This window comes from Chlamydomonas reinhardtii, chromosome 1 (assembly GCF_000002595.2).
Source record: "Chlamydomonas reinhardtii strain CC-503 cw92 mt+ chromosome 1, whole genome shotgun sequence".
Lineage (NCBI taxonomy): Eukaryota > Viridiplantae > Chlorophyta > Chlorophyceae > Chlamydomonadales > Chlamydomonadaceae > Chlamydomonas > Chlamydomonas reinhardtii.
In genome coordinates, this window is record NC_057004.1 from 177,943 (window position 1) to 198,693 (window position 20,751).

Consider the following 20,751-nt stretch of genomic DNA (forward strand, 5'->3'; position numbering starts at 1 on the left):
AGCAAGGGAGCCGCGTAACACACCCTGCTGCGGGCGGGCAGCTCTGTCCTCGCGTCGCCTAAAGCGCTGTCCAAGAAATGCAGTGTGAGAAGCGATGCCTGGGCCTGGACCGTAGAGTGACGTTGCTATGCGCTTGTAAGCGCTTAGACTCGGCTTGCCCTCCGATGACGCCCACCGAACTACAGAGAGAGAGAATGCTCCCCGGATTCCAGTGAATGGTCACTCCTCTGGGTTGGTTCGGTACGAGTAGTACAGGAGTAACGAAAGAGCAGCGCCGGGCAAGGCCGGCGCTGCGCCCTTGTAGGCCGGGCCAGCCTCATCGCACGGCATGACACGATCCAACCGTGACACCATCCCCTCAACCCGGTCGAATGGGCCGGGGCCAACCCGGTCTCACCCGCGTTGTGGGCACCGTCCAAATTTGCACTCGCTTCAACCCCGCAACGCCTGTCGTGTCAGATCCGTAGTCCGACATTTGCCCCAGTGCCGTACGGCCCTTTCCGTGCGGGGGGTCTTGGGGGCAGATAGGGGGGTTCCCCGACGGCAAAAAGGTCACCCCTGACTCCCCCGCGCTCTCAGGCACTTCTCATACATAGCATTGACCTGCTGGTTGAGTGGAAGGGCGGTCTGCGCTCGCCTGCGGTCGAAATGGACGGGTTTTGGCCAGCCAGCCAGCGAGCTCGATGGGTACGTACAGGCACGATCGAGCGGAAACGTGCTGGAGGGGGCATAAACTCACTCAACATGCTATTTAGACACATTATACCGCATTGGAATGTATCCCGGAGCAAAATGCGAGAATCAGCCGACCGCCCATTTCGCGACCGAGGTCCCTGAAGCAGCCATTTCCTCAATATCTCAACGTTGCCGTGCCTATACGTAGCTATAAGTAGATGTTAGAGAGTCTCTACGGGGGCTAAAAGCAGCTCTTCGCGCAAAATGTCGGGGCATGCAGCTGCATTTCGCGAGCTCGGCGAACGGACAGGCCGCGGCAGGGCCCATAACAGCTAATCATAACATACATATGTCATGAATAGGCACTTGGGACGGTTTGGGCCTTGGACGGTGCCGCGTGTATGGGCACGTCCCGGGTGAGACCGGGTTGGCCGGGGCTAAATCCTGCTCTGCCGGTAAAATGCACTGCCCGCAGAATGGCGTGTCACCCTGGCTGTCTGGTCAGGACAGGCAAATATTGGCGTTACAGCGCATGCAGAGGGGCGGTAGGGACAAAAGGCGTTCCGAGCTCAGGCGACACACTTGCGATGGCGATCGCAAGTGTCTTCGGTTAGCCCTCGGTCGGCATCGAGTGCCGCAGTAACGTTTGTTCCTGTAATACGGCCCTTTCGCAGATTGAGTGCACGTGTCAGTATCGTAGCGTGCTAAGTAATAACCTTGACAACAACAGCACGATCTCACAGAATTCGCAACTTGGAAGTGAGCGGCTTTGTCGAGCAAGCGAATGCGAACATCGTGTTCGCGCGTCGCAATGCGCTGTAGACTTGAAGACTGCCGAGTGCTCATTCGATATCCACAAATCTCAAATCTAATAATTGTGCACCCTGCTGCCTGCTGACCAGGGCTGAACCCTTCGCCTTACGGTTGCCGCCCCCGAACTCTTAACCCCTTCCTATATCGCCACTCCCCTGCTCCACCCCGTTGCTTGCACCTGCCACTCCTATATTAGCAGTGCTGACAGGTCATTGCGTGGTGTGTGGTGAGGGGTTTCAGGGGCGCCTGGGGGACGGGGCAAGCCGTCTTCAAGCCGACCATTGAAAACATCGTTGCAATGCTCACTTGTTTACATGTTCAAGAACTAGTAGGAAGCGCTAGGACCTGGGACCATCCAGTGAAATGAAAGTAGAATGAGAAACCCCCGCTGACAGCCATCGTCGCAGCTTTCCCGTCGCTGTGCACCTTAAGCTTTGAAACAAAGGCGCACTTGAATCTTTCAATTGCATACCATTCAGGCGCCGCGCTTACATCAGCGCCAAATTCCACTAGTTCAGTGCTCGCCAAGTAACCAGTTCGGCTCGCTGGCCATTTTGAAGACAGCCATCACTTACCTCAGTGAACACATGCTTTAATCAACTGATGGTGCTCGGAGCACCTCGGAGCGGGCGCGGCAGTGCAAATTCGTTGCGAGGTCCACTCGCTTTGTTGTGCCTTATCCTGCTTGTTGAATTGAACGATTGCCATGGTAAGTTGTTTTTCATGGTCCACAGCCGATTTGAGCCTGGCACGTGTGTGACCAACCACGCTCCAACCGCGACAACCCTGCCGGGTTTCCTTTGGCAGCCGCAGTCGGCGCGGATGCACGGCCGGCGGACAAATCAACTCGGCGGGGCTGGGGCAGTCGTACCCTGCAGCGGCGGCGAAGGGTGCAGCAGGCGTCTGCGTCGGGTACGTGTCAGGCCGGGGCACGTACGTCTCAAATCCCCACTGCATCCTGCGTTGTTCGCTGTGTTGATGTGCTTTCCATGTCCATTTGGTCCCTCGTTCGGGGCCGCAAAATGCGATACAACCTTGACAAATATGGTCTCGCGTGCGACAATCCTGGACACGCTAACATGTTACAGAATTGCAGAATCACTTTGTCAGCCTCACGCCCTACCGACCTCACACCTCACACCTGCCCTACACCTTGCACCCCTCACCATCTCACTACCACTTCCAGGCGACCCGCCCACCCCCACCAGCAGCGCCCCCACCACCCCCACCCCCTCCGTCGCCACCTCCGCTGCGCCCGACCTGTACTCGCACCTGGCCGCCTCCTTCCCTGGCCGGGCGCTGTGGGAGCGCATCCTGGCCCCCGGGCTGGCGCCGCTGGCGCCTCAGCTGGCGGACCCGACCTTCCGCGGCACACTGCTGTGGCCCAAGTGGGTGGGGCACCTGGTGGCGGCGGTGGCGGACCCAGTAGTGTGTGTGTGGGGGGGGGGGGGGACTGCATTTCGGCCCGGGCCTGCTGGGCGATGTGGGGGTCAATCAGCAGGCACTGCTGATGCGAACCGGTTGGGTCGTGACGGCTCGGAGGCATTCCGGCTCCCAGCCACAGATGTGTGTGTGTGTGTGTGTGTGTGTGTGTGTGTGTGTGTGTGTGTGTGTGTGTGTGTGTGTGTGTGTGTGTGTGTCCCCATGCAGGTACTCGGTGTTCAACACGGACCGCACCTGGCGGGCGCTGTTAACCGCCGACGGCTCGCAGCCCGTCAACGACACCGCCCTGGCGGTTGTACGGCGGTTGCTGTCCAACCACCTGCTGCCGGGGGTGCTGCTGCTGCCGCCCGACAGTAGCAGTGGCGGTGGCGGGGGGCAGGAGGCGGGGGAGGTGGCGTCGGGTAGCGTTGTGGCGACTGCGGCAGACGGCGGCAGCGGCAGTGGCGAGGCGGCGGCGGCGGTGGTGCGGGTGACATGGAGGGACGCGGGGAACTCGTCCGCCGCTGCTGGTGCTGGTGCTGGTGCTGGTGCTGGTACTGGTGCTGGTGTGGCGCCGCTGGAGGTCACTGTGGTCGCCGCCAGTGCCGGTGCAGGTGCCGGTGCCGCTGGTATTGCCGATGCCGCTGACACGGGAGCCCCCACCTCGCGGGGGGTTGGGGCGCAGTGGCCGGTGCTGGTGGGCCAGGTGCGTGTGTGTGTGTTTTTGTGTGTGTGTGTGTGTTTGTGTGTGTGCGGATGTAGGTGTGCGGCGACCTCTGCGTCACAGCTGGTAGACGCGACATACACGCGGTGGTAGGGGGATGAGGGGGGTGAGAGGGGCAGCGCCTCCTGTCCTGCCAACATCGTACATGTGCGCCTCACCGCAACACGCCAGCCCTCCACAATCCCCAGTTAACTAATCATGAATGTACTCCCACCCATCAAAACACACACACACACACATACACACACACCAAATGCCAACCAAGCACGCACGCACGCACGTGTGGCTGCCGCCCCGCCCTGCTATTGCAGGCTGTGGTGTGGGTGGTGGACGGGCTGCTGCTGCCCCTCGGTGTGGCCGAGCTGCCCACCACCAACACCAGCAGCTGTGAGTGGCGGCTGGTTCCAGCCACTGGCTGGCGCGGTCCACTGGCTGGGGCGGCCCCAACACACGGCGGGCCCAAGCAACAGGGAGGGGGGGGCCACGGCCTCGGCCAACGGCCACGGGGTCGAGGCCGCCTGACCTCCATGGGCCAGTGGTGGTGGTGATGAGGTCACAATCCCACACATACACACACACACACACACACACTCTACCCGTATGCTTGTCTGACATCCCCCACCACCCCGCGCGCCGTCCCTATCCAGCCGCCACCAACCTGTACGACTACTTCTCGGGGGCACTGGACCCGGCGCTGTGGGGCATCATGCGCGGGGCCATGACGGCGGCGGACGTGGCGGCGCTGCAGGACCCCACGGCCGCCACCACCGCCTTCGTGCCCAGCGCCCAGGTGGGGGAGAGGGAGAAGGGGAGGGGGAGGGCAAATCAGGCATCCCCCCTTCCCCACCCCCCCACCCCATGGGCATGTGACGCCCCGCCCCGCCCCGCCCACCCACCCACCCACCCCGCCCACACAGGCTGTGATGTCCAACCCGGCGCTGCTGCCGCTGGTGCTGCAGCCCGCAGCCAACGGCCCCGCCATCAGGAGGCTGTGGCTGGTGGGTTACAGACCGGGGGCGGGGCGGGGCGGAGGGCGTGTGTGTGTGTGTGTGTGTGTGTGTGTGTGTGTGTGTGTGTGTGTGTGTGTGTGTGTGTGTGTGTATGTGTGTGCGGGGTTGCGGGCAGCCCGGCGCGGGTCACATGGCAGTGATTGGTGAGTCGGGAGGCGCACAGGGAGCTAGGGATGGCCTCCTTTCAGCGTCACCGAGTGCGCCCCCTCCCCTCCCCTCTCTTCGTCGTCACGGACAACCTCCACCCCCACCCCATTCCCCACACCCCGCCTCTGCCGCCGCCGCCTGGTGCCCCTGCCCTCCACGCCCGCCTCCACCTCCACCCCCCCGCCCCCCCCCCCCCGCAGCGGCACCTGGTGCTGGGCTCCGGCCTCAGCGCCTACGCCCAGCTGGCCGACGGGCTGGTGCTGCACAGCTGGGCGGGCGAGGCGCTGACCGTGCGGCACAACGCCACGTGCGTGCCCCCGTGCATGTGTATGGCCCCTCAGCCCCGAGCGCGTGTGTGTGTGTGTGTGTGTGTGCCTCCGTGTGCCCCCCATGCCTATATATGCGTGCCTGTGTGCGTGTGCGTGCGTGCCTGTGTATGCGTGCCTGTGTGCGTGTGTGTGTGTGTGTCTTCGGGGCAGGGCAGGGCACGGCGGGGGTGCTAGGCACAGCTGGGGATGGTGGTCCGCAGTGGGGCCAGTGGGGCCAGTGGGGCCAGTGGGGCCAGTGGGGCCAGTGGGGGCAGTGGGGCCAGTGGGGCCAGTGGGGCCAGTGGGGGCAGTGGGGCCAGTGGGGCCAGTGGGGCCAGTGGGGCCAGTGGGGGCAGTGGGGCCAGTGGGGGCAGTGGGGGCAGTGGGGCCAGTGGGGGCAGTGGGGGCAGTGGGGCCAGTGGGGCCAGTGGGGGCAGTGGGGCCAGTGGGGGCAGTGGGGGCAGTGGGGGCAGTGGGGCCAGTGGGGCCAGTGGGGCCAGTGGGGCCAGTGGGGGCAGTGGGGGCAGTGGGGGCAGTGGGGGCAGTGGGGGCAGTGGGGGCAGTGGGGGCAGTGGGATCCGAGTGAGTGCACGAGGGCGCAACAGGGGGCCGGCGGGCTGCTGCTGCTGCGGCTGCTGCTGCTGCTGCGGCTGCTGCTGCGGGGTGGGAGATCGCGTCTGAGACACACACACACACACACACACGCATGCAACTGCAATTACCTTCTGAAACCCATGCATGCTGTGTACGCACGCACACGCATCCCACACGCAGGGTGCCGCTGCCGCTGGTCAATGGCTTCGGAGTCCACACACCCGTGCGGGTGGGCAAGGTGCGTGGCCGTGTGTGTACACTGCTGTGTGGGCACGCGTGGGTGGGTGACGAGAGCGGTGTGGTGAGCGGTGCGCTGCAGGTAGGGGCGCGGTGTGGCGTGGTGTGATGCGGGCTGGTGTGCAGTGCGGGCTGGTGTGTTGCGACGGGCTGGTGTGTTGCGACGGGCGGCCGCTCCCACCCTCGCCGGTCCACACCACTAGTGTCCGCGCCGTGGCAGGTGGCACGTCATGCAGTCCCCCCCGCACACGGGCTTGCTTGGTGCTCACACGCCCCCTCCCTCTCTTACCCAACCTCCTGTGCACCCCCACCCCCACCTCCACCCCCTCCCTGCCGCAGTCGGGCGTGTGGACGCTGGACGGCGTCATCATGCCGCCGCCGCCGCCGCCGTCGCCACCCGCGCCGCCGCGCCCGCCGCCCAGCCTGCCCGGCCCGCCCCGGCCGCCGCGGGCCCCGCCCTCGCCGCCGCGGCCGCCACCGGCGCCGCGTCCCCCGCCGCCGGTACGTCACTAACAGCGGCGTTGCCGAGCATACATACACATGTGCACACACACACACACACACACACACACACACACACACACACACACACACACACGCGCGCGCACATGCACACACACACACAGACGCATGCGCACACACACACGCACACACACACAGACGCATGCGCACACACGTACACACGTATACGAGTCGTAGCTGGCAGCTGTCCAGCATCGGTGCCGCTAGCTGCTGGTGCACTCCTACTGCGCCCACCCATGTGCTCTCATGCGCCCCTGCTCCACTGCTCCCGACACGCCGCCGCTTGGTGGCTGGCGCACACACTGCCGTGCCGACACGCACCGTGCTGGGACACGTGTGTGTGTGCTGCTGCTGCCGCCTTGTTGATGATGCCTTACTTGTACGGCACGCACATGACACCACTCCATGCAACACGCGGCACGCACGGCACACGTCGTGACAGCCGTTGCTTGTCTGACCGCCGCTGTTACCACTGATGTTGCATGTGGCTGCTGCTTTTGTTCCACACGCACACTCCTGAGCCCGTGCCTGAGCGCCCTGCCTTGCCCTTGTGACGCGGCACGCAGGCGCCGCCGCTTCCACCCCTGGTGCCGGCCCCACCCCCCTCGCCCTCGCCCGCACCCGCCACGCCCCTGCCACCGGCGGCACCCACACGTCCACCCTCTCCTCCGGCAGCGGCAGCCGGCGGCCCCCAGGAGCAGCCGACTGGGGCCGCGGGTGTGCCATCCCCTCCACCTCCCTCGCCACCACCTCCCTCGCCCCCACCTCCCCCTCCCTTACCTCCCCCTCCTCCACCTCCTCCACCTCCCTCTCCGCCCTCCCCGCCCTCCCCGCCCGCGCCTCCCGTTCCCCCTCCTGCCCCTCCCCCCGCCGCCCCCGCCTCCTCCACCCCCCGGCGCAACCTCACATTCGGCTCCACCGGCAAACACTTCCGAGACATGTACCAGGTGCGCCCGTGAGACCGTGAAGCCCGTGACTCGTGAGCGCGGGCCACCACCACCTGCGGCCCACCCCTGCACTTCTACACGGTGTGCGCACCTCCCCGCCCCTCTATCGCCCCACGCACCACACACCCGCCTTCAAGGCCCACTGCTCCGCCCTAACTACGCCCCGCCCCCACCCCCGCCCCCGCCCCCACCCACCGCGCCCCCCACCTCGCTCCTCGCCCGCTGGCAGCTGGTGGCGGGCGTGCCGGAGCTGTCGGGTGTGGCGCTGATGGAGGCCGCCATCGCCGCCGCCTCGGGCGCCTCGCTCATCGGCGTCATCCCGCCCCAGATCCAGTTCACTCTGTTCGCGCCGCAGGCCTCGTGAGTGCTAGCTGCTGCGTGCGTGTGTGTGTGTGTGTGGCAGTGTGTATAGTTGTGTGTGTGTTTTTATGTGTGTGTGCGAATGCGTGTGCATGTGTGTGTGTGTGTGTGTGAAGGGTGTGGCTGCTGTTTTCCGTGGGCCCTTCCCACCGGCATCCGCCTCCACTAACACGCGCACGCCCACACCCGCCACCACACCCGCCACCACACCCGCCACCACACCCGCCACCACACCCGCCACCACACCCGCCACCACACACACCCGCCACCACACACACCCGCCACCACACACACCACCACACCCACCACCACACGCGCACCATCACACCCGCCACCACACACAAACCCACCCGCCACCACACACGCGCCACCACAGGGCTGTGGCGGCCCGCGCGACCCGCCTGGCGCTGGCCCCCCTGGACGTGGCGCTGGACATGGTGGCGCTGGTGCTGGTGGACCGCGCCCTGCCCAGCAGCGACTTCGCGGAGGGGCTGCGGCTGCGCACCGGCACCAACAGCCCCGAGCTGGCGCTCACCTTCGACTGCGTAATGCACGTGGACGCAGCCACAGGCGCCGTCACGGTGCAGGTAGGTGGCTGTGTGTGTGTGTGTGTGTGTGTGTGTGTGTGTGCTTTTACATGTGGCTGTGTGTGTGGGGTGTGTGTGTGTGTGCATACGGCTGTGTGTGGGGTGTGTGTGGCTGTGTGTGTCTATTGGGCTGGTAGGTCGACGGGTGTTGCGGGACAGCCGGGGGAGAGAGCGCCTTGCATGGCGGTTCAGGCGGCGGGGTCAAGCGGCAGGGGGTTGGGGGCGCACACACACACACATACACACACACACATGCGTAAACCGTCGCTTTGCTGCATCGCATACACTGTCTTTGCGCAACGTTTTCCTTGTGCTCTTTAACACACACACATGCACACACGTGCCCACATCTGCAGGGCCCCTACAACGCCATTGAGGTCCTGGGTGCGGACGTGTTTGTGGCCGACCCCTCGGACGCCGAGGAGCCGGGCGGCTGGGGCCCGCCATTCGGGGTGGTGCACCTGGTGTCCGGCTTCCTGCTGCGCGAGCCGCCGCCGCCGCCGCCGCCGTCGCGGTCGCCGTCGCCACCGCCGCCGCCGCTGTTGGTGTCACCGCCGCCGCCCGCCCAGCAACCTTATGACCCGGACTGTGCGGGAGAAGGCGGCCTGGTGCGTGCCCGGGTGTCCCGCGCAAACATAACACACACGCGGTCTGCCCCTGCCCCTGCCCCTGCACATAAGCAACCCTACACACACACACACGCACACACGCCCCCTCCTTAAACCTACCCTACCCTCCCGCCCAGGCCAGCGACCGCGACCCGCCTGTGGTGGGCATGGCCGCGGACTGTGGTGTAGTGGGCGATGTGAGCGCCATGACGCAGAACGGCGTGTGCAGCGACGGAGGCGGCAAGTGCCCCTGGTGAGCAAGTGTGTGTGTGTGTGTGTGTGTGTGTGTAGGCGTGCGTGTTGAACCATGTTTCCTATTAAACAGATACATGTCGCACCCACCCCTGCACACCCCTGCACACCCCTGCACCCGCCACTGCTGCACCCAGCCCCCCACCCGCCCCCCACCCCCCCTCCACAGGTACGCGGCGGAGGACCGGGTGGGCGACAAGCCGCCACTGGACGTCACCTTCCGACTGGTGCTGCAGCTGCCGGTAAGGGTAGGGGCGTGGTGGTGGTGGTTTGGTGGTGGGTGGGAGGTGGCGCATGATGGCCGCACCTTGGACCGCGCCTTGCCAACATTGTGCGAACAAGCAACCTCCCGCCGCTCGCACTCCCTCACACACGCCCACATACGCCCTACCCAAACCTGCCGCGCGCTCCCCACGCCGCCACTTCACACGCCTCCTTCCTCCCCCCTCTGCTGTCTACTTCGTTACACTTCTCTGTACCAATCCATGCAACCCCCCTCACCCCCCCCCCTATAGGACGGCAGCCGCTCCTCCGGCCGCAACGCACTGGCGCTGCCCTGCCGCCGCCGCCCCGCCGCCTCCGACCCCGCCGGCCTGGCCAGCCGCTACTACCAGCCGCAGCTGTACCTGCAGCTGGAGCCGCCGCTGCAGCTGCGGCCGGGGCAGGCGCTGGTGCTGCAGGCGCGCGACGCCGCCTGCGCCGACCCGGGCCGCTGGGGCGACGCGCTGGTGCTGGCGCCGGCCGGGTGGCGCAGCTTCCTGTGGCTGGAGGGCGGCGTGCCGCGGCCGGCCTGCCCGGAGAGGGGTGAGCGGGCGCTGGGCGGGGCGATGCGGTGATATGCGGGTTGATGGAGAGGGGTGATGATGGAGGGGCGATGGAGGGGGGTTGAGGGTGTACGCGTGCACGTATGATGGGTGGGCGGGGAACCAAGCCGCCGGGGGAGAATGCTGCGGATTGACGGGTGCGCGACGACACGAGTGTTACAAGGGTTGTTCCACTGGCTGGCTAAACGACTGATGACTGACACAGCTGCCCTGCCGCCGCCCCCCTCCCCACCACCTCTTGTCCGCAGCTCCCCCGGTCCCCCCAGCGCCGGCGCCGCCGGTTGCGCCGCCGCTGGCGCCCCTGCCTCCGCCGCCGCCGCCGCCCGAGCCGCCCGCGCCACCAGTGGTGCGCAGCCTGCACCTGCCGCTGCCGCCCGTGACCCACCACTGCCGCATCGTAGTCACCCGCCATGCAGCCGGTGGCGCTACTGCCGCTGCCGCTGCCACTGCTACTGCCACTGCTGCTTCCATCGATTGCTGGACGGCAGGCGGCAGTAGCAGTAGCAGTAGCAGTAGCAGTAGCAGTAGCAGCAGCAGTAGCAGTAGTAGCAGCAGCAGCAGCAGCAGTAGCAGCAGCGCGGCGCCGCTACAGCTGCAGCTGCAGCTGGGCCGCTCGCTGGCCGCCGCGCTGCAGTCATCGCCGTCGGCTCCCGACTCGGGCTCCGTGCGAGGAGCCCAGGTGGTGGCCTGGTCCCGACACCAGCAGCAGCAGCCCCCGGCAGTAGCAGCAACAACAGCTGCAGTAGCAGCGGCGGCGGCGGCAGTAGGCGGCGGTGACGCTAGCGCAGCCGCTAGTGACGACGGGGGGCAGTCAGCAGAGGATGTGCAGGCGCAGGCGGGGCAGGAGGAGGACGAGGACTGGGGCCTGACCATGACGATGACGGGCAGTGCGGGCAGTGGTGCGGGCGATGGTGCGGGCGTGCCCTACCCCTACCCCTACCTGCACCTGCGCCTGGTGGACTGCGTGTGGCGGGGCCTGCCGCTCAGCCGCACCGGGCCGCTGATGCACCTGCGCATGACGGGCGGGGCTGCTGCAGGGGCCGCTGGGGCCGCCGCCGCCTCCGGCCCCACCCCCGCTGCCTTCCTCACCCTGGAGAACGTCACGCTGTCCGACCTGACAGGCAGCAGTAGCAGTGGCAGTGGCAGCAGCAGCAGCAGCAGCGGTGGCAGCAGTAGCAGTGGCACCAGCACCGGCTCCGCCTCCTCCTCCTCCTCCTCCTCCTCCTCGCCGGCTGCGGCTGCGGCTGCGGGTGCGGGCTACGGCGCGGTGTGGGTGGAGGGGGTGCACAGCGCGCGGGTGGAGGGGCTGGCCTGCTCGGGGGTGCGGGGCGCGGCGGGCTGGGCGTGCCTGCGCCTGGGGCTGACAGCAGCAGCTGCCGCCGCCGGCTCTGGCGCCGGCTCCCCAACCTCCACCTCCACCTCGACCTCGACACCGGCCGAGGCGGAGGCCGAGGCGGAGGCCGAGGCGGAGGCGGAGGCGGAGGCGGAGGCCGGGTCCGCCGCCGCCGCCGCCGCCAGCTCACTGCTGGTTCCGCCGGTGCCCACGCTGTTGCTGGTGGGGTCAGTGGTGGAGGGCAATGAGGTGGTGGCGGCGTCTGCTGGGGGCGGCGGCAGCGGCGGCGGCGGCGGCGGCCTGCAGTGCGGCGGGTCTGGTGGCGGCGGCGGACTGATGGACACTGCGGCGGCGGCGGATGGGCTGCTGGGCTTTGGGGCGGTGGTCGTGACAGCAGGCGGTGGCAGCAGCAGTGCTGGTGATGACGGTGGTGGTGGCGGTGTGGCGGTGTGGGTGGAGGACAGCGTGCTGCGGGGCAATGTGGGCGGCTGCGGCGCGGCACTTGCGGTGCTGCTGCTGGTCCAGGCGCAGGCGGCGGCGGCGGCGGCGGGCGGCGCCTCCGCGGCTGCGGCTGTGGTGCTGTCGGGCGTCACGGCGGAGGCCAACAGCGCGGCGCACGCGGGCGGGGTGCTCTACATGCAGCAGATCATTGAGAGGCCAGTGGCGGTGGCGGACGCGTCTGCTGCTGCCGGCGGCAGTGGTGCTACAGCCGCCGACGACGCCGACGCCGCCGCTGCCCTGGCGGCGCCGCTGCAGCTGCAGCTGCAGGTGGTGGGTCGCAGCCGCCTGCTGCGCAACGCCGCTGGCGCCCGCGGCGGCGCGGTGTGCGCGGACGGCGGCGGTGGCGCCGCTGTCAACATCAGTCTGGCTGGCGGCAGTGTGCTGGAGGACAACACGGCGGGCGAGGCGGGCGGCGGGCTGTGGGCGGCGCGGCTGGCGGGCCTCAGCCTGGCGGGCGGCAGCTTCCTCAGGCGCAATGCCGCAGTGGCAGGGTCGGGCGGCGGACTGTTTGTGGAGGGCGGTGCGGAGTGGGTGTCGGTGGTGGACGGCTCGGGTGTGGTGGGCAACACGGCGGCGGCGGCGGGCGGCGGGCTGCGGGTGGGCGGGGACCTGATAGCGCTGACGCTGGCGCGCGGCGGGCGCATGGCGGGCAACGTGGCGGGCGGCGCGGGCGGCGGGCTGGCGTGCGGCGGCGAGCTGAAGAACGTGGCGGTGCGGGACGGCGCTGCGGCGGAGGGGAACCGGGCGCGGCTGGGTGAGTGGTAGTGCGTGGCGTGGCGTGGCGTGCATGCGTGCGTGTCTCAACCAAAGTGCCCCCTTGCGCTTTTCCCAACATTTGACACGCACACACGCGCACGCACACACATGTTACATGCACAGTCTTTACGCTTATTTCCCTTGTGCTCTTTAGCACACACATGTTTTTGTTGTCATGTTATCATGCATGCGCTCAGGCGGCTGGCTGCATGTGGCTGCCAAGGTGGGCGGGCTGCTGGTCAGCGGCGGCGGCGCCGTGGTGAGCGGCAACAGCGCCGCCACCTCGGGCGGAGCGGTGTGGAGCGGCAGCGCCGCAAGCACGGTGTGGGTCACAGGTGCGCGCGTGTGCGTGTATGTGTGTGTGTGTGTGTGTGTGTGTGTGCGTGTGTGTACATATACGTGTGTGTGAGCTTGTGTGTGTGTGTGTGTGTGTGTGTGTGTGTGTGCGTGCGTGTGTGTGTGCGTGCATGTGTTTGTGTGTGTGTGCGTATCTCCTACACTTACGGGGGCGTGAGGGCTGCGTGCTGGACGGAGGTGGGGTTCCGGTGCCGCCGCTACTGCCACTGCTGCTGACTGTCACTGCCGCTACTGCCACTGCTGTTGACGGCCATGGATTGTGACTGCTACTGCTACTACTGCTGACGACTGCTGACTGCTGGCTGCAGGCGGCGGCGAGGTGGTGGGCAACACTGCGGGCGACACGGGCGGCGCGCTGCACCTCACGGGCGGCGTGGGCACACTCACGCTGTCCAACCGCTCCGTGGTGGCGCGCAACAGCGCCGGGGGTGAGCATGCAGCAGGGGAGGCGGGGGGGCGGGGGCGCCTGGTGCGCCCTCCTCTCACGCTCACACACGTACACGTGACCCCCCTTCTGTTTCCTTTGGGACGTGTCACACACAACCCACGCTCCCCCCACACACACAACTACGGTGCTCGCCCCCACCCACCTCGGCCCCTGCTGTACCTACTTGATGTCGGCGCTTCATACTTGTGATTGGATTAGCCACTGCGTTCTCCACGTGAACAAGCAACTACCCCGGTTACCCCATCCACCTCCCTGCCGCCCGCGCACTCCGCCCCCGACCATGCATGCAGGCAGCGGCGGCTTCCTGTACGCGGACTTCTCGGTCCTGGCGCTGGTGGTCAGCGGCAACGCTTCCCTCTCCAACAACACCGCGGCAACCGGAGACGGGTGCGTACCGTGCTACCCTGTACCCTGCTACTCACACACCTAGCACAGCACAAGAAGCCGCCATCCAGTCCCCCATACGATACCACACAAGAGATGGATCAACGCACCGCTCTGCGGCCCAGCCTACCTCCCGTCCTCACCTCACCTCGCGCTCTCCATTTCTCTCGCTCCTTCTCCCCATCCCTCTGCCCCCTGCCTCTCCGCCCCGCCCCCTGCCTCCTGCCCCGCAGCGGCGCGGTGCATGCGCTGCAGGTGCGGCGGCTGGCGCTGCAGGAGGGCGCGGTGGTGTCGGGCAATGTGGCGGGGCGCTACGGCGGCGCCTTCTACGTCTTCGAGCTGCTGGAGACGCTGGCGGCGGCGGGCGGCGCGACGCTGAGCGGCAACAGGGCTATGTACGGAGGGGTAAGTGAGAGGGGGGGAGGGACGCGTGACAGCGTGTGTGTATGTATGTGTGACAAGTGTGTGTACACCTAGCTGTAGCTGTAACAGCACACACACACGTGTACACACACACACACACACACACACACACACACACACATGCAGGCGGTGTATGCGGGTCTGCTGGTGCGCAACATCTCGCTGACGGAGGGCGCCACCGCCAGCGGCAACACCGCAGCGTACGACGGAGGAGGTGGGGCGGGGGGAGTGGAGGGGGGGGGCCCGGGGAGTGGTGCGGTAGTACCTGTATGTGCGTGTGTTTTGTGAGCGCCGGCACGTGTGCCCTGTCCACGCCTGGCGCCATCACACCTACACGCAGCCACACAAACACACACACACACACACATACACACACACACACACACACGCCCCCGTCCCCACCCCCACCCCCGCCCCCACAGCCTTCAACGTGCAGGGCGACCTGCAGAGCCTGGCGCTGGGCGGCGGCGCCTCATCACTGCGCGGCAACACGGCGGCGGCGGGCGACGGCGGCGGCGTGTACGTGCAGCGGCGGCTGGAGGCGCTGGCGGTGGGAGAGGGGGCGGCGATGGAGGGCAACAGCGCCGGGGTGAACGGCGGGGTGAGCTGCACTGCACTGCGTGTGTGTGAAGAAACACGAGAAATGGAAGTGCAAAACGTGCATGTGGTTGCACACGTGTGTGTGTGTGTGTGTAAGCTGCCGTATGGTTGTGCAGTACGGTGCAGGGTTGTGTCAGCTGCTGCCGGCGGTGCGTGTGCTTGTCCCGCCCTGCGTGCACACGCACCCGTGCCCACGTGAGGCAAAACCCCCGAGGGCCCCACTCCGCCAACTCCTCCTTTCGTCCTGCTGCTGACCACTGCCGCCCCCTGCCACCCACACTACCCATCCACAACCATACTCACCCACACTCACCCACACCAGGCGGTGGCGGTGGCGGGGGATGTGCGCGAGCTGGCCCTCACCGGCGGCGCCCGCCTCGCCCGCAACACCGCACGAGCCGGCGACGGCGGCGCCATCCGCATCGGCGGCGACCTGGGCGCCGCGCTGGTGTCGGGCGGCGGCACAGCGGTGGAGCACAACACCGCGGGCGGCGGCAGCCGCGGCTCTGGCGGCGGCGGCGGCTCCGGCGGCGCGATCTGGGTCGGCGGCGGCGTGGGCTGGGTGCGGGTGGCGGCGGGGGCGGCGCTGCTCAGCAACAGTGCGGCGGCGGAGGGCGGGGCGCTGTACGTGGGCGGGGCGGAGCTGGGCAGCCTGGAGCTGGTGGGTGGGGCGGCGGCGGCGGCCAATGCGGCGGGCAGTGCGGGCGGCGTGGTGTTTGCGGCCGGCGCCGTCGCCAACCTGACCGTGGCGGGCAACTGCTCCCTCAGCCGCAACAGCGCCGGGGCCCGAGGCGGCGTGCTGGCGGTGGCGGGCGGCGGCGGCGTGCGGTGGGGGCGGCTGGCGGACAGCAGCTTCGTGGGCAACCGCGGCGGCGAGGGCGGCGTGCTGCACCTGGCGGCGGCGGTGGGGTTCAGCGCCTGGGGCAGCCTGGATCTGACGGGGTGTGTGCTCACAGGTAACAGGGCCACCAGCGGCAGCGGCGGAGTGCTGGCGGTGCCCGGTGGCGGTGCTAGCGGCGGCGGCAGTGCCGCTACTGCCACTACTGCCACTACTGCCGCTACTGCCGCTACTGCCACGGCGGCAGCGGGTGGCGCTGTGCCCGCGCAGCAGCCCAGCACCGGCAGTGGCGGCGGTAGCCCCACGCCACAGCCGCCACAGCTGCCACCTTCCACCTCCACTTCTTCTCCTTCTTCATCTTCCTCCTCCGCTCCTTCTTCGCGGCTGGTGTTCCGCGGCTGTGTGCTGTCCGGCAACAGCGCGCGGGTGCATGGCGGCGTGGCGGCCCTGGCGCGGCTGCCGGACCTGCTGACACTGGAGGGCGTGGAGGCGGCGGGCAACACCGCACTCAGCGGCTCGGGAGGAGTGCTGTACGTGTCGCCGGTGGGTGCGCCAGTGTGTGTGTGTGTGTGTGTGTGTGTGTGTGTGTGTGTGCACGCGCATTTGTGAAGGCATGTACCGGTCTCGGCTAATGGGCGGGCGACGGGTGCGTCTGTGCATTCCTTCCTAACGTGGGACGTTGTTGATTGTGTCGTGTTTGGTCGTGTCGGAGGTTAGGGCGCTGTGCGGTGTCCTCCCCATGCTGGTGTGAACTTCCCCTTGTGTGTCTCGCTACCGCCCGCCGCCGCCCGCAGGAGTCCAATGTGCTGCTGCTTTCCTCCGCCACCACACCCGGTGACGAAGAGCAAGACCCACAAGACGCCGGCGCAGCAGAAGCAGCGGCGGCAGCAGCAGGCGGCAGCGGCAGCAGCAGCAGCAGCAGCAGCAGCAGCAGCAGCAGCAGCAGCAGCAGCAGCAGCAGCAGCAGCAGCAGCAGCAGCACGGCGGCACCGGCAGCGTGCGGCGGCGCCGCCGCCTCTGTGTCCCTGCTGCTACTGCGTGACGCCCGCCTGTACGGCAACCGAGCCAACATGGACGGCGGCGCCATCTACATCCGCACCGCTGTTGCCACTACTGCCGCCGACACTACTGCCGCCGCCTGCAGCCGGTCAGAGGTGGACGTGCAGGCCACCGCCTTCACCGGCAACTCGGCTGGCGGCGGCGGCGGAGTGCTCTTCATCATCAACGCCCAGTCCGCCCCCGCATCCAGCGGCAGTAGCAGCGGCAGTAGCAGCGGCAGTAGCACGCTCGCGCCCGGCAGCCTGTCGGTGCGCGTGCGGGGCGGCTCGCTGTTTGAGTCCAACACTGCGGGACTGAGGCAGCAGCAGCAGCAGCAGCAGCAGCCGGGTGGCGGCGGCGCGGCGGGCCGCTACGCCACCGCCACCGCCTACGCGGCCTTTGAGGCGGCGGCGCAGTCGGCGGTCAGCGGCTTCCGCGGCTACGGCGGCGCGCTGTTCGTCTGGCAGCAGCGCCCCGACCGCCTGCTGGCAGGCAGTAGCAGCACTAGCAGTAGCAGTAGCAGCAGCGGGGATGGCAGTAGCAGTAGTGCGGGACAGCAGCAGCAGCAGCAGCAGCCGCAGGAGTGTGTGCTGGTAGTGGAGGACGCCACATTCCGCGGCAACGCCGGCGGCGGCGGCAGTGGTGGCGACGTGGCGGCGTTCCTGTGCGCGGTGCGGGCGGCGCGCTGCCGCTTCGAGGGCGGCGGCGCGGCGGGCGGCGAGGGCGGCGCGCTGGCGGTGTGGGGCAGCCTGCGGGCGGAGGCGGCGTCAGCAGCAGGTGGGCGGGCGCGGGGGGTGGCGCGGGGCGGGGGCGGGGGCGGGGGCGGGGGCGGGGGCGGGGGCGGGGGCGGGGGCGGGGGCGGGGGCGGGAGCGGGGGAGGGGGAGGGTACTCGTGCAAGGACACCAGATCACATGGAGGGCATCTAGGCCTCAACAGCACAGACATGTGTGCGCGTGCATGATAGGGAGGGAGCACACGGCGTGTGTCTGTGCCGCATTGGGGCCATTTGAGCTCCTGCTGCTCTTGATGCTCCCGCGTATGTCACTGCACTGTCTTTGGCACGCACGTGCAGGGAGCACCGCCAACGCCTCCTCAGACACGGCTGATGGGGCGGTGGAGGCGGCCCGGCGCCGCCACCTGCAGGGCAGCGCCCCGGCATGTGTGCCCCTGGGGCAGCAGCAGGTCCCTGCCGCCGCTGCTCTGCCCGCTGCTGCCGCCACCGCTGCCCCGCCGCTGCCCCCGCCGTTGCTGCTCGACCTGTCGGACTGCGCCTTTGTCAACACCTCGGCGGGCGGCGGCGGCGGTGCGGTGATGGCGCGCGCGGCCGGCGCCGTCGTGCGGCTGACCCGCACCAACTTCACCGGCAGCCGCAGCAGTGGCGGCGACGGCGGCGCACTACTGCTGGAGCTGCTGGGCAGTGGCAGTAGCAGCAGTGGCAGCAGCAGCAGCAGCAGCAGTAGCAGCAATGGCGGCGGCTGGGCTGCGCTGACCAACTGCTCATTCGCCTCCTGCGCGGCTGCTGCGGGCTCGGGCGGCGGCGCCTGGGTGGCACTGGCGGCGGGCGCGCGGGCGGACGTGGCCGGCTGCGCCTTCACCGGCAACAGCGCCGCGCAGGACGGCGGCGGCCTCGCCTACCTGCAACTGCCGCCGCCGCCGCCCCCTACTGATGGAGGGGAGGCGGGCGCGCAGGGCCTTGCTGGTGGCAGCGGTGGCGGCTGTGGCAGCAGTGGCGGTGTGCCGTGGGCTGTGGCGGCGGCAGCTGGCGGCGGCGCGGCAGCGGCTGCCGCCGCCACCAGTGGCGGCGCCGCCGCCGGCGGCTTGCTGTCTGTGTCCCGCTCCGCTTTCACTGGCAACCAGGCTGGGCTGCGTGGGGGTGGGCTGAGCGTGGGGCCCCTGGGTGCGGCGGCGGTGGACGCGGCGTCTTTCACCGGCAACACGGCCCGGGCCGGCGCGGGCGTGTCGGCGCAGGGCTGTGCGGCGCTGCGGCTGCAGGCGACGGCGCTGGTGGCGGGCCGCGCCGCCACCCTGGGCGGCGGCGCGGCGGTGCTGGGGTGCGGCGCGGCGGTGGTGGAGGGCTGCGAGGTGCGCGGCAATGAGGCGCTGGTGGGCGCGGGGCTGTATCTGGCGGCGGCAGGCGCTGGGGACGGCAGTAGCAGCGGCAGCGGCAGTAGCAGCGGCAGTAGCAATAATGGCAGCAGGCGGCTGCAGCAGGCAGGCGGTCCGGCTACTGCTGCTGCCGCCGCCCCCGCTGTGGCGTTGCTGCTGCGCACCGCCCTGGACGCCAACAGCGCAGTGCCCAGCCGCACACAGCTGGCGCAGCTCGACTACGGAGCCCTGGCTGCAGCAGAGTCGGGCGGCAGTAGCAGCAGCAGCGGCAGTAGCGGCAGTAGCGGCAGTAGCAGCACGGGCACGGCAGGGGCTGCTGGGGGGATGCTGGGGTCCGCTGCCGCCAACACGGTGGGACGCGGTGGTGCGCTGTTTGTGGGCGACGGCGTGGCGCTGGCGGTGGTGGGGTGCGGCTTTGGCGGCGCCAACCGCGGCCTGTCGGGCGCAGCGCTGGCGTCCGCACAGAGCTGCCCCGCCCGCCAATCCTGGAGGGGCGGCGGTGCTGCTGGCGGTGCTGCTGCTGGCGGTGGTGAGGCTGCTGGCGGCGAGGCTGCTGTTAGCACTGCTGTCGGCGCCGCGGACTGGCTGGTTCAGTCGATGGCAGCGAGCAGTGCGCTGCTGCTGCTGCTGCTGGCTCCCGCGGTGGGGGGCTCCAGTGGTGGGGCCGGCGGCGGCGGTGGGGCTCCTGGCGCCTGGGGCGACAAGGCCACTGCCACGGCGGCACTGCTTGCGGCGCTGGGTGACGGCCTGGCGGGCAGCTCTTCTTCCTCCGCCCCCGCCCCCGCCCCCGCCCCCGGCTCCGGCTCCTCCTGCGCGGCGCTGCTGGTGCGGGACTCGGCCCTGCCCCTGAGCGCGGAGGACGGCCAGGTGGGTTCGTGTGTGTAGGCAGGCGGGTGGGCGGTTTAATGTTAATGCGTGCTGTAATGGTGATGCTACTAACGTGCTGTTTTTCCCGGCGAACTTCCTGCTCCTGTGAAGGCCTCATTACTCCTGTGTGTGTCTGCCCCTGCTCCCCAACCCCACTGCCTGCCACCCCACTGCCCGCCACTGCCTGCTACCCAGCAGGCCTCCGCGGCGCCGCTGTGGCTGCTGGACCCCGCCATGTCGGCGGTGCTGGCCGCCTGCGACCTACCCGCCCACACCGCCGCCACTGGTGACACCACCACCTCCAGTTCCACTGCTGGCACCTCCAGTGCTTCTGCCTCTGTCCCGGCATCCTCGCAGGTGGTGTCCCCGCAGGCGGCCCAGGCCCAGGCCCAGGCCCAGGCTCAGGCCCAGGCTCAGGTCCAGGCGCGGGCGCTGGGCTCCCAGGGTGCCGCCGACGTGGTGGCGGCGCTGCTGCAGTGCGCCCGCCGCACGCCGCAGCAGGCCGCCGCAGATGACCCCGCGCCAAGTGCCGGAGGCGACGGCAGCGGCGGTGCGGCAGGCGCTTTCCTGGAGCTGCCGCCGATGCGGCTGCGGCTGCGGGCGCCCTGTGAGCTGGTGGTGGGCGGCGGCGCGGCGGCTGCGGCGGCGGCGGCGGCGGCGGCGGCGGCGGCGGCGGCGGGTCAGCAGGCTGCTGGGCAGTGCGATGCGGCGGCTGGGCTGAGTGTGCCTGTGGAGGCGGCCTTCTCGCTGGCGGTGCAACTGGTGGACGTCAACGGCAGGGACGTCACCTCGGGTGGGTGCACGCGGCCGGACGGACGAGTGTGTCTGTGTGTGTGTGTGTCAGGTGGAGCGTGTGTATGCGTATGCGGCTCGACTGGTATGTGTGTGATTGGCATGTGGGGGGTGGCTGCACACCCTGTGTCCTCACCGTGTCACATGCCATGCCCGGTGGCTGCGGCGGCGGCGGTGTAGCTCCCCCGTGAAGTCAGACTCCCACACGGCGACACGCTCTCTTGACCCCTGAATCCTCTCCTGGCCACACGCCCACACACGCCCACACACGCCCACA

At 68.9% G+C, this 20,751-nt stretch overlaps 1 protein-coding gene across 1 annotated transcript in view; it reads left to right on the plus strand.

The window, feature by feature from the left end:
* The first annotated feature begins 1,819 nt into the window (after positions 1–1,819).
* CHLRE_01g001300v5 (uncharacterized protein) overlaps positions 1,820–20,751 on the plus strand; it is a 29,814-nt gene continuing 10,882 nt past the window's right edge. Inside the window, exons 1-30 of the mRNA XM_043058091.1 lie at positions 1,820–2,197; positions 2,296–2,400; positions 2,675–2,876; positions 3,139–3,616; positions 3,946–4,021; positions 4,282–4,424; positions 4,552–4,632; positions 4,992–5,098; positions 5,874–5,931; positions 6,270–6,431; positions 7,019–7,399; positions 7,629–7,759; positions 8,136–8,346; positions 8,703–8,954; positions 9,092–9,207; positions 9,376–9,448; positions 9,722–10,010; positions 10,279–11,280; positions 11,398–12,618; positions 12,818–12,955; positions 13,286–13,405; positions 13,716–13,812; positions 14,043–14,214; positions 14,359–14,446; positions 14,655–14,833; positions 15,155–16,213; positions 16,465–17,485; positions 17,782–18,386; positions 18,567–19,682; positions 19,881–20,475. Of these exons, the coding sequence (XP_042928005.1) occupies positions 2,092–2,197; positions 2,296–2,400; positions 2,675–2,876; positions 3,139–3,616; positions 3,946–4,021; positions 4,282–4,424; positions 4,552–4,632; positions 4,992–5,098; positions 5,874–5,931; positions 6,270–6,431; positions 7,019–7,399; positions 7,629–7,759; positions 8,136–8,346; positions 8,703–8,954; positions 9,092–9,207; positions 9,376–9,448; positions 9,722–10,010; positions 10,279–11,280; positions 11,398–12,618; positions 12,818–12,955; positions 13,286–13,405; positions 13,716–13,812; positions 14,043–14,214; positions 14,359–14,446; positions 14,655–14,833; positions 15,155–16,213; positions 16,465–17,485; positions 17,782–18,386; positions 18,567–19,682; positions 19,881–20,475 (10,384 nt within the window). The 5' untranslated portion in view covers positions 1,820–2,091. The remainder of the gene's footprint in view (positions 2,198–2,295; positions 2,401–2,674; positions 2,877–3,138; positions 3,617–3,945; positions 4,022–4,281; positions 4,425–4,551; positions 4,633–4,991; positions 5,099–5,873; positions 5,932–6,269; positions 6,432–7,018; positions 7,400–7,628; positions 7,760–8,135; positions 8,347–8,702; positions 8,955–9,091; positions 9,208–9,375; positions 9,449–9,721; positions 10,011–10,278; positions 11,281–11,397; positions 12,619–12,817; positions 12,956–13,285; positions 13,406–13,715; positions 13,813–14,042; positions 14,215–14,358; positions 14,447–14,654; positions 14,834–15,154; positions 16,214–16,464; positions 17,486–17,781; positions 18,387–18,566; positions 19,683–19,880; positions 20,476–20,751) is intronic.